We start from the raw sequence: 12572 nt of genomic DNA, 5'->3' as shown, positions 1-12572 counted from the left end.
CTAATAACGCAAGCTAACATAGAAGTCAATCAGGTGAGTTTACTGTCAGTCTAAAATAAAATCAACCATGTGGAACAAAAATGGTCGTGAATCGGAAAATCAGTATCGATATCAAAGATGTGAGGCGACTGACTCGAAACGAATTGTTCTATTTGAATTATGTGTAGATATTAGGGGCGTGAAGAAAAATTGACTCGGCAATATTTCGCGATATTACAACGCGCAATTCTCGTATCGATTCAATCGATATTTAAACGTCAATTTTTGATGGAAATATTCAACCAAATCGAATCTTAGGGTTAGGATTCACACTTTAAGCATGGAAGAATTTTATATTGATGGAACTTTACGCCTTAATATTTTATTTTAAACATGAAACAGATTGTAACCTGTTTGTTTCATTGATTAGTACTTTCGAAATTTGAGTTAAAAAAAAAATCACAATAATTGACTTACAGATTTGTATCAGGATTAATTGGCATCAAATCGAATCGTGACCTATGAATCGGGTCGAATCGCCAGCTACTCGGCAATTCACACCCCTAATAGATATATACTAGGGATGTAACGATATCCAAACGTCACAATATGATATTATCACGATGTGAAGCTCACGATACGATAATTATCACGATATTGTGAAAGGTTGGCGATATTTAAAAAACACAATATTGTAAAATAAATGAGCTCATATTAAAAAAAGCACACTATTGTGCTTTTGTACATAACATCAATGTCATTATTAATATTATGTTTTATTATGTTATTATTATTATTATTATTGTTATTATCATTATTATTATTATTATGTTACATTGTTAATGCACACGCATTGAGTTCCTCCACATATTGACTTCATCTGACCATTAGCGTAGATTTTCAACATAGAAGGGCCAAAACATCCCTCATGAAAATTAAATTGCACTAATAAAAAAGACAAAAAACAAAAAACAAACTAGCCATCAAAAGGAGCTACAACTGCACAAATGGAAATCAACCTGACTTTTTTTTTTTTGTTTTTTTTTGTTTTTTAACAGTCGTGTTGTTAAATATCGTGACCATGACGACGACGATATTATCGTTCCATCCCTAATATATACCAAATCGTCTTGAATTGGATGACTGTACTGTGGTCGAATGAAAATGACGAAGGGCTCAGCTTGCAAACGTCACATGACCAAACCTAGAAAATGGCCGAGCCGTGACGGTCGTCACGCAACCTCCAGTTAGTTGTCAGCAAGTGGCAATAATGGCCGCCTCTTGAATATTAATCAGAATGCTGCGGTTGCACGAGCGAGGGTGCATAGAATCTATTATCGTAATGAAAATCTTTTTCTTGACTTCGCTTAAGTAACATAAGTAAGAACTGGAAGCATATGGCGGCTGTCGTGAGAAGCCTTAACGGCGGCGCGAAGCAGATGGACACAAACGCTCGTGACAGAAGATCCAAATAAAAGTCATTTGTTCGCAAAAGGTTTGCCCCAACCACTTTATTAACTTTAAAGAGGAATGAGGAAGTTGTCTTTTTTTTTTTTTTTTTTTTTTTTTTTTTTTACACGTGAATTGAAATCAAGCATTGATGTCATCCAAGCTTATAAGAAAGTTGGTCCTAGCAAGCTGATAGGAATTACAAACAGGAAGTAGAAACCTAGCGAAAAGGAAGTGATTAGTGCTAAACATGGCTTACTTTTTTTTTTTTTTTTACGTTCAAGTCCTCTTGTGATTGGTTGCAATATTTTGTCTCATTCTTGACTTTGTGTCTTCCTTCCCTTGCAGAAACCTGTCGAAGAATCCTCTCAGCACTTTGTCCTGGCAGCTCTTCAAGCACCTTCAACTAGCGGAGCTGTGAGTCGCTTTTTTTTTTTTTTTTCTTTTCTCATTAGCAGCCATTTATCACCGCTCCCACGCACACATTATGTTTTTTGTTTGTTTTGTCTTTTCTGGTAATAACTCGTGCCTTTTATTATACCGACCCTCTCATTTGTCTGGGGTGCGCGTACGAAGCGTGCGTTGAACCCGAAGGCAATACGCTGATCTTACGAGCCAATTTGTTGACTCAATTAACACAATAGTGGAGAGTATTAAATAGAGTCACCCGTTCTCATGCTCGTTAGGAATTGGAGCCAACAGCCATGTTTAGGAAATACGATGATGATGTTTCATTTCGGTGTTATTGTTTCCTCAGCCGACTAGTTAACGGGCCACCTCAGGCTCCTCCCTCTTCCCGTTGTCCGAGAATAGACGCATCCCTCAAATAGAGGCCTCATTTTCTCACTAATTAAAAAAAAAAAAAAAAATGTATTTAGTTAGTTAGCTCAAGTCATACAAAGCAGACTATATTGACACACTCATGTTCATAAGTTAAAGTGACTCATTGAGCCATTTTCAGCAGTAAAACGGTTATATTTGGTCTATAATTAACTCATTTGCTCCCAAAGACGTGTAAATACATTTTTAAAAAAAAATGTTTTAAGTGTCCCAAAAACGTATTTATACGTTATTGGGAGCAAATGAGTTAATTATAGACAAAATATTAGCTTTTTTCTAGATATGTTCGATACCACTTTTTTTTTCAGACCGATACCGATACTCAGACCCTCAGTACTCACCAATACCAATACCAACTGCCGATACCAGTAGTACATTTTGAAAAATAAAAAAAATGACTAAAAGATATTTTTAAACAAATATATTTCCTTTAATTTTGACAAAAAAAAACAAAACAAAACAGCACACTCACTCTTCAATAGTCTGAACGCTCAAAATAAAACACAAAAATGCTCTTTTAGTTTAAGATTGACAATTTTGAAGTATTTCCAAACCGGTGAAGTTTTGGTGAAAAACGGCTGCAAGGTAGCGCCACTTACAGGCAAGGAGGACTCACTTAACGTTTTCCCCCCGCTGCCATCGCTCGCTTGTACTCGTCTGCGTCACGAGTACTCGAGTACTTGAAAAAAGGCTGATATCGGCCCGATACCGATACCTGGTATCGGTACTCGCACATCCCTAGTATTAACTGTACATGAAAAATAATGACATTATCAAATTCATTCTGGACAAAATATTAACTTTTCAACTGCTGAAAATTGTTCAATGAGTCAAGTATCCCTTTAATCGCCGAGCTTGCTAACCAAAACAGCAGCACCTATCACCTGTAAGATAAATAAACTCATCCTTCTGAGACGGTTATTGTTGTAATCATTTCAATTAATTGTTTATATTATGAGGTCATCAAAGAGTTAAAACTGCTGCTGGGCATGTCAGTTGCTAGCCAAAAGTGCAGCATTCGTCTTTATTAGCTTCGTTCTTTTTCTTTGTCTTTGCGGCTGCTGCGTGGGATTCAAATAGCCAGCGGGACCCCCTGCTGGTGTTACTCCATCGTCATCGTTGTGTGCCTCTTTGTTCCTGTTTGGGAAAAGTACAAACTTTTTTTTTTTTTTTTTTTTTTTTTTTTTTTTTTAAACGATTGCTGTCTGACCAGCTGTCCACTTGGACTATTGTCGCTGATAATTTAACACACTTGGTTATTTCCCGCCAGTACATTTAATGACATTTTGGATTATTAGTAGATGACATCTTGCAATATTAGTTGCTGGCTTTTAACTCTTTGACTGCCAAAAACGTTTAATAACGATTAGTAAAACAAGATGTATGCTGCCATAAACGTGAAATGACGTCATCTACGTTTTTGTTTTTTTTTTCTTAAATGGATGGAGCAATGTCTAAGTGCAGCGCTGCCTGGTCAGTGGGTTGTGGAATCAAAAACGCCAGCAGATGGCAGCATTGTGTCTCTTTTCAATGGGCTGCTGGTGCATGGAATTACAATGAAATGTGACGGAATCTGATGGAATCTGATGAATGCTCGTAATTGGAGAAATGGCACTGTGGAGTTTTTTTTTGTTTTTTTTTTCCATAACGTGTGGCAGTAAAAGAGTTAATGTTTGGCAAGTGAGAGCCAGCTACCTCGCTTGATAGTTTAACATGAATGGCTCACTATCTGGCAAGGAGAACCAGGCATAGCAACTGCTAGCTTACGATAGCGTCCATTGTCGTTTGAAATATGAACCAGAATACAGGTTGAGATGTAAAAAAAACAAACACTTATTGTTGTGTGACTTAGTGCTCTCTTGGCTACTTGGAGTGTTGCTAGCTGGGTGCGAGCATACTGACTGCAAGCATTTCTTATCATAACGGGCTTTCTTGGTTTGCTACCGTACTTTCTAATATATTGCTCCAATCAGGAACACGTTAGGAATCACCTGATTCACCTTACACATGCTAACTTTGTTCTTCAGTCCACATGTGAGAAGTTAACATCTTAAAAAGTAGGCACAAAGGGTTTTTATGATTACATAGCTAGCTTTTAGGATTACATAGCTAGCTTTGTAGTCAAACTCATCAAACGTATATCATGTTGTTGATTATGTGCATGTTTAGCTGTATTTCATCGTGATTGTTAAAGGTAAAGTTGTTACTGTTAGCGTAGCGCTAACTAGCCAAGCTAGCGCATTAGCAATGCGGTCACGGACATTTGCCTAGCATTAGTTGTAACATTTAATTATACAATTTTTCCCACTAAATAAATACTAAATTTGACTTGAATGCCTTTCATTACAAATTATTATTATTATTAGTATTAAGAAATTATTTTTTAATGTATTTTAAATATACGTATACGCCAATTTAAATAGCATTTTTGCCCTTTTTTTTTTTTTTTAGGGTCTTTGGCATTGAATATGAAACATTTATTCGTTAACAAACAATGACGCTACCTTCAAAATAATACAATACACAAAATGACAGCAATTGTAAAGTTTGGAACTATTTCAAAAGTATATCAATGAAGACCCTGTGGATTTATGTTCCCCCGATCCATGACGGGATGCAGCAAGTTGCGTATACAGTATCTTCATTTGTTTACACCACTTTAAAATTGCTGGACGATGCGACGGAGCGCTGCTCATTTCCCACAATGCATCTGGAGCTGACGGACTGCGGCGAAGCCAGTTCATCAGTTAAGCAGATATTTTTGGATGTGGACGAGGACAAGACGCAGCAAATAACGAGCCGGGGCCAAGCTCAGCCTCCGCAGAAGCCAAATCCCTCATTCCGGCTCAGAGAGCACGTCGGGCTCAGATGTGCGCTTCCTCCATAGCGACCGACCGCCGTTGCATACAAATGGCGCCTTTGTTGTTCGTACATGAGAAGCGCAACCGCGGGGTGACTACAAATGAGCGGCAAGCTTTTTTCTTTTTTTTTTGGATCTATTACTTGCATGTATGAGGTGTCAGTCGGAGTAGCAGAAAAAGAGTCAAGGGCGAGAGTCCAATCAACCAATCAACCAATCAGAATAAGCGAGGAGGCGGGATCAGCAACGGTTCCTTGGCCCGCTATTTATGACAAAAATAACCAAGGAGGCGACGGCGACGTTGGAACGTGGCCTCCTGCGGCACTCGATTTTGTAGAAAATGGTAAATATTGTCTGATCCTGATCCAGCCGATCAGATCGGTGGGAAGTCTCATTTGAAAGGGGAAATCGGACCCTCACCCCCCCATTTTTTGACAATATGTTCAATATGTTGGTTAACTCTTTGACTGCCAAAAACGTTTAATAACGATTAGTAAAATCACGATGTATGTTGCCATGAACGTGAAATGACGTCATCTACGTTTTTTTTTTTGTTTGTTTTGTTTTTTTTTTCCTAAAATGGACGGAGCAACGTCAAAGTGCAGCGCTGCCTGGTCAATGGGTTGTGGAATCAAAAAACTCCACTTAACTATGGCCAGCAGATGGCAGCATTGTGTCTATTTTCAATGGGCTGTTGGTGTATGGAATTACAATGAAATGTGACGGAATCTGATGAATGCTCGTAATCAGCGAAATGGCACTGTGGGGGTTGTTTTTTTTTGTTTTTGTTTTTCCCGTGTGGCAGTAAAAGAGTGTTATTATTGCGTTACTGGAATATGAGTTAAGCAGCAAAATCCAGATGTTTTTACCCATCTCAGGGGGCGGCCATTTTGCCAACTTGCTGTCGACTGAAGATGACATCACAGTTGCTCAGGTCTCAGGTAACAACCAATCACAGCTTCAGAAAACAGGTGAGCTGTGATTGGTCGATGTCTGAGCACTGAGCAACTGTGATGTCATCTTCAGTCGACAGCAAGTGGCAAAATGTCCGCCCACGGAGATAGATTAAAAACGGCTGGATTTTGCTTCGTAACATATTCCACAAATGTAATATTAATCAGAATGTCATGTTGACACTCGTGAGGTCACATTTAAGATTATTGTCAAGACATTTTTAAGGTAGACTTTTTTTTTTTTTACTTTGCAAATGCAAGCACAGCACCAGGTTACAGTCACGTTAGCATCAAGGTTATTATAGTTTTGGAAATTTTCATTTGAGTTAGTTTTGATTTCATTATGAGTTTATTTTTTAATTTATTTAGTTTTAATTAGTTTTCAGGGTGGTTCTGTTAGTATTTATTAGTTTTAGTTATTTACCAGTAATAAATGCTTCGTTCTAGTTTAGTTTTAGTATTAGTTTTAGGTTTTTGTTGTTGTTGTTTTTTTTGTTAATGTGTATTACTCGTGCACAATATTTAACAAACATCATTTGAAGGTGTTTTTTTATTGTCTGCTGCTAAATGACATCACTTCTGTGTGACCCGCTTTCAAACATCCTTTTTCCGGCTAATATCCAACTAAATCGACTTAAAATCACATCACAAAGCTCATGCATTAAATTAATCACCAAAGACTAGAATGAAGGACATTTTGGCTATAATTATAGTTAGTTTTAGTTAGTTTTATAAAATGTAGTTTGTTAGTTTTTGTTTTTTAAAACGCATTTTATTTCGTTAACGAAATTGTTTTTTGAATATTTTTTTGTTTTTCATTAGTTTTAGTTAAGTAAAATAACCTTGGTTAGCATGTGTTTATTTTGTGCATTTTTAGCAATTCGTCCTCCAATCGTACAATGTGGCAACCATTTTATTCCTGTTTTTTTGTAAGACACAAAGCCATGGATGGCATCTGCATTGAAAAGGATCCGATGCAACATCATCGCCTCGTCTCTTTGTCTTCGTGCCCTTAAGGCAAAAAAAAAAAAAAAAAAAACTAAGATGGCGGAGGCATTCCACAGTGTCTTCCGTCGGGAGGGGATGATCGAGGATTATTTGAAGCAGTCTTGTGCTCGGAACGAGGGGAATATTCCGTACCCGGCGGCGGCGGATCCTTTTTTTTTATTCTGTTAGCACTTCTTCTTCTTCTTTAGATGCAAAGTCAAACTCGGCTCTCTCGCTCTACCTCGTGCTGTGAAATGGATTTTTCTTTGACGACGCGGCCAAACGTGAATGGATCCGACCTGTAATCTCCCGCCACTGGGATTATAATAAATTAAGTTTGCCTCCTAAAAAGGCCGCGTGACAGGTAAATTACATGACATGAACCCCCGGGTTTTATTAGCGCTCCGTGGCACCGGGGGTAAACTATTAGCACAAGCACGCTGGTGGAGGGAAAAAAAAAAAAAAACATCAAAGTGGGCACATAGTGAGAATTACTAAAGCGCGTGTGTAGATCAAGTTTAAAGCTACACACGCAGGCTAGAATCAATTTACAGCATAATGGAGAGGGAAATAACTCCATTATAACAAAAAAGAAAAAAAGAAAGAAGCTATTTGGACTAAAATAGTGTGCACATTCAAACGTGACTAGTTTCAACTCGGACTGTTCATGGATAAAGACGAGCTTTTGTGTTTCGACTATGGGCTGAGTTTTTTTTTTTTTTTTTTTCCAGAATTGTTCATTCAGCAGTGTTACCGATTCAACATTAGGCAAAAATGATGAGACGATATTATCACGATGTGAAAGTCCTCTTCATCTGACCATTTGCGTGGATTTTAAACATAGAAGGGCCAAAACATGCCTTCAGAAAATTAAATGTCACTAAAGAAACTAGCCACCAGAGGGTGCTAGAACTGCAGAAATGGAAATCAACCTGACTGTGTGCTGCTTTTAATATCGTGGCATGATGACGACGATATTGTGTAGGGCTGGGAATCTTTGACTGTCTCACGATTCGATTCGATGACGATTTTTTGGGTCTACGATTCGATTCAGAATCAATTTTCGATTCAAACGATTTTCGATTCAATTAATATCGATTCGATTAATAAATGAGAATCTCGATTCTTTTATGACTCGTTTTTTTGGCACACCTCTAATATTGTGGCAGTTTTAATATCGCGATATCACGCTATTGCTGTTATCATTCCATCCCTATTCAACATATCATCATCATCATTGCTCTTTTTTTATTTTTTTTAATGTGCACATTTGTGTGTGTTTGGTGTGTGCGTGTGCGTGCTCGTGGATTCGTGTGAATTTGTACTCATTACTTCACCTAAAACCTAATAAAAATCCCATTCCCATTCACCTTAACCGGATACTTCAGAGTCTCGCCCGAGTCGTGAAGATCAGGAGAGATCAGAGGAAAGGTCAAAGGAAAGAAATATGAATCAAAGTGAAATCCAGCACCAACTAAACACCACTTGCCACCCACGTAGTTACAAAACCAGAATCTTTCACCAACCCCAGAAACCTCAAGAGACCAGAGGAAAAACTAAAGAGAAGAAAGAAGGAAAGAAGGATATATGAAGCAAAGTGAGATCCACAGACGCCAGCCTCCACCGATTCAGCGAGCAGTGGGAGGGAGAAGCGAATTCTGTTTGAGTTTCAGTCGATGCCGGTGTGATGGATCTGGCGTGCATAAGAACCTCTGCCATTTTTAAAAAAAAAATTTTATAGACTGCTGAACCAAAATGTCGTCATTGTTGTCGTTTCCATCAAAACAGTAGTGTAAGCATCTCTCCCTGATCTGCCATTTTTGTTTGCCATTCCTGCCTTGAAGTTTTGGTGCGTCATTTTCCACATTCTTCTTCTTCTTCTTCTTCTTCTTCTTCTTCTTCTTCTTCTTCTTCTTCTTCTTCTTCTTCTTCTTCTGCTTCTTCTGCTTCTTCTGCTTCTTCTGCTTCTTCTGCTTCTTCTGCTTCTTCTGCTTCTGCTTCTTCTTCTTCTTCTTCTGCTTCTGCTTCTTCTGCTTCTGCTTCTTCTTCTTCTGCTTCTGCTTCTTCTTCTTCTTCTTCTGCTTCTGCTTCTGCTTCTTCTTCTTCTTCTTCTGCTTCTGCTTCTTCTTCTTCTGCTTCTGCTTCTTCTTCTTCTTCTTCTGCTTCTGCTTCTGCTTCTTCTTCTTCTTCTTCTGCTTCTGCTTCTTCTTCTTCTGCTTCTGCTTCTTCTTCTTCTGCTTCTGCTTCTTCTTCTTCTTCTGCTTCTGCTTCTGCTTCTTCTTCTTCTGCTTCTTCTTCTGCTTCTTCTGCTTCTTCTTCTTCTGCTTCTTCTGCTTCTTCTTCTTCTGCTTCTTCTGCTTCTTCTTCTTCTGCTTCTTCTTCTTCTTCTGCTTCTTCTTCTTCTTCTGCTTCTTCTTCTTCTGCTTCTTCTTCTGCTTCTTCTTCTTCTTCTTCTGCTTCTGCTGCTGCTGCTGCTGCTGCTCAAGTGTTGAGAAGCTTTTCATGCATTTAAAGAGCCGCGTGTTGGCAACACGCGAACGTGACGAAACGCTCAAATAAAAAGTCTTTATTTGCATGCCAGTGCAGCTGCAGGGAATCGGATGGCTTTCCAGTTGCCCGTTTGCAGCCTCCTGAATCAAGATGCCTGGAATTTGAGCACTCTTAAAAACAAAACAACAACAACAAAAATGTATTACCGTCCAATCTATGCATTTCCTGTAAAGCAGGGGTGTCCAAACTTTTTCTTTTGAGGGCCACATTCAGAAAATCAGAAGGACGCAAGGGCCACGTAATGTTATGAAGAGAAATTGTGTTTAGTCCTAAAAATGGTATCAATAATTTATTTGTGCTTTTGCATATTTAGAAAAATAAACCAATTTATTTGTAATGTGGCAGTCGGGTTATTATAGTTTTGAATTTTTCGTTTTTATTAGTTTAGTTCTTTGAAAAAAATGCTTAGTTTTAGTTTAGTTTGTTAATTTCAGTATTTTTTTTTTTTTAAATGTGTAATTACTCGTGCGCAATATTTAAAAACCACCACGGGCGTGTTGTCATCTTTTTGGTGCTTTTCTATTGGCTGCTGCTGGATGACGTCACTTCCGTGTGGCATACTTTCAAACGTCATTATTCGAAGACGTCCATTTCATGCGCATGACGTCAGCAAGACGGCTTCCGGTTACGCGCGGGATACGTCATCACGATCACGTGACCGGCAACATGGCGTTGGAAATCGGATTTCAAATAAAATCCAGGAAATACGATGCGGAATAAGTGTTGTATCGCTTTATTGTGTGAAAGCCCACACCACAAAAACAAAAAAAACAACAAAAAAGTCTGACTTTCAGTTTAGAGCGTGCCGCTTTCCTGACTGATGTCATTTTAAACAGGCACCATAAAGCTGACAATTGTCGTCCCTCATGAATATGCATAAACATCTGGATTCGCAATTCAACGCCGCGGCATAAATAACTTAAAATATCTTCCACTCGCGCGTTATCTGGCTATTTGTTGTAGCGTGTTTGCCCTAATCGACCGTTTCCAGAGGGACGACGTGCAATGTATAAGAGCGCTCATTCGTATTAGCAATTAGCATCATTAGAGTGGAATTATAAGGCGGGGGGGGGGGGGTTGATGGAGGCGGAGCTTCGTTCGCTCCGATCCCTCGTGGTTCGCTTTCTGTTTCATCGCAAACATCAAGAATGTCCATCCGTCCATCCATCCATTTTCTTGACCGCTTATTCCTCACAAGGGTCACGGGGGGTGCTGGCGCCTATTTAAGCTGAGTCATGGGCAGTAGGCGGGCGACACCCTGGAACGGTTGCCAGCCAATCACAGGGCACACGGAGACGAACAACCATCCACACTCACAAGCACACCTCGGGACAATTCGGATACTCAATGAACCTGCCATGCATGTCTTTGGAATGTGGGAGGAGACCGGAGTACCCGGAGAAGACCCACGCGGGCACGGGGAGAACATGCAAACTCCACCCAGGAAGGTCCGAGCCCGGACTCGAACCGGGGACCTCAGAACCGGGAGGCGGACGTGCTAACCACTCGGTCACCATGCCGCCCGCATTGCTACTTGAAATGTTAACTCATTTACTCCCAATAACGTATTAATACGTTTTTTTATGTTCTATGTGTCCCCAAGACGTATTTATTTTATTTTTTTAATGCTAGAGCATACAGAAGGCTTTGATGCAGCCTCTCAACTGCAAATAAGGGTTGCAGAAATGGTAGTTATTACACAAACGGCCAGCAGGTGGCAGCAGAGCAAAGGAGATCAACCAGGGCCATGTAGAAAAAAAAGCTAAATTACTTACAATTTTAAACAGATTTGTGAAAACTGATGAAACTTATCTCTCTTCTATTGCTAATTGCTGCAAAACGGAAACAGATAGAAACATACTTTTTTTTCCTGATGAAAGAAGAGACTTTAATCTTTCTTTTGGTAGGTTCCATGTTTTTATAGCAATAGAACACAATATTCTGTGGGCCTTCAAAATCAGTCAAAATCCAGTAAAACAGCCGGGAGCGAACGGGATTGCGAAATGTGAAAATGTCGGCGAGTGAATGAGTTAATTGCCGTTTTGCTCATTTCCAGTGCTTCCGCAAAATCAAACTCCTTCTCGCCATTTTTTTTTTTTTTGTTAGATTGCTGTCAAATTTGAACTTTGTATCCGAGACAGATGGGCGATGTGAAAGTTGAGTTTTCAACATAAGGTGTGGGCAGAGCTCGGCGGCAAAAGTTTGACGATTTGCCATGAAACGCAAAACTCCAGTCAAAAATATTGGCACCGGCCGCCACACTGCGTCCAATTGACATGAAATCCACGCGGCCCCAACGTGTTAGCGATGGCAATTCCGGCCGAGTGCCGCTTCTTTGAGGTTCCGTCTCCATTTCTTGTTGCTTCAATTCATTATGACCAAATTGCATGTAAAAATGATTTACTGGACTAATTTAAAAGAAAAAATAAAATAAACATACGCGATGATACGTATCCCTTGCTTGTCGTTTGATCTCGACCAAAGCAACGGGGTGAACAGTACGCACACGCCTTCATTTGCGGGCAGTTTGTGGAGCCTGGCCGATGTGAAATTGTAATTTCACAAAGTCTGCAGTCTGCCTTGAACTGTCTAATAACGTAAAAATGTGTTACATTTTCTCCTCCTCACGCTTCAGCCTCCTGCGTTAGTGTGGTTGCACCGACTGGCCAATCGCACGGGACTTAAAAAAAAGAAAAAAAGAAAAAAGAAAGGGGGTAGCTCCTGTTGGTCACTTGAAAGAGAAACGGATAGTTTGCGATTGACGCATCGTGACGATGAGTGTTGTGACAGGATGCACGACAATCAGCATATTTTGAAACATATTTCAGCCCTTCACGGGACCCGAATGATCTCCCAAGGTTATTTTAGTTCACTAAAACTAACGAAAAAAACTATTAGTAATATGTTAATTCCATTAATAATATATTCATTGCAAACTACCAAGGTTATTTTAG

The 12572-nt window shown here is 39.4% G+C and overlaps 1 protein-coding gene across 5 annotated transcripts in view; it reads left to right on the top strand.

Annotated features, from left to right (window-relative positions):
- The window catches only part of ntrk3b (neurotrophic tyrosine kinase, receptor, type 3b), a 284546-nt gene that overhangs the window by 146973 nt on the left and 125001 nt on the right, over positions 1-12572 (top strand). For all 5 annotated transcript variants that reach the window (XM_077520229.1, XM_077520224.1, XM_077520227.1 and 2 more), the window contains one exon: positions 1777-1845. In XM_077520229.1, coding sequence (XP_077376355.1) covers positions 1777-1845 — 69 coding nt within the window. The remainder of the gene's footprint in view (positions 1-1776; positions 1846-12572) is intronic.

The sequence above is a fragment of the Festucalex cinctus genome, chromosome 4, assembly GCF_051991245.1.
Source record: "Festucalex cinctus isolate MCC-2025b chromosome 4, RoL_Fcin_1.0, whole genome shotgun sequence".
NCBI lineage: Eukaryota > Metazoa > Chordata > Actinopteri > Syngnathiformes > Syngnathidae > Festucalex > Festucalex cinctus.
This window is presented reverse-complemented; position numbering and strand designations above follow the sequence as displayed.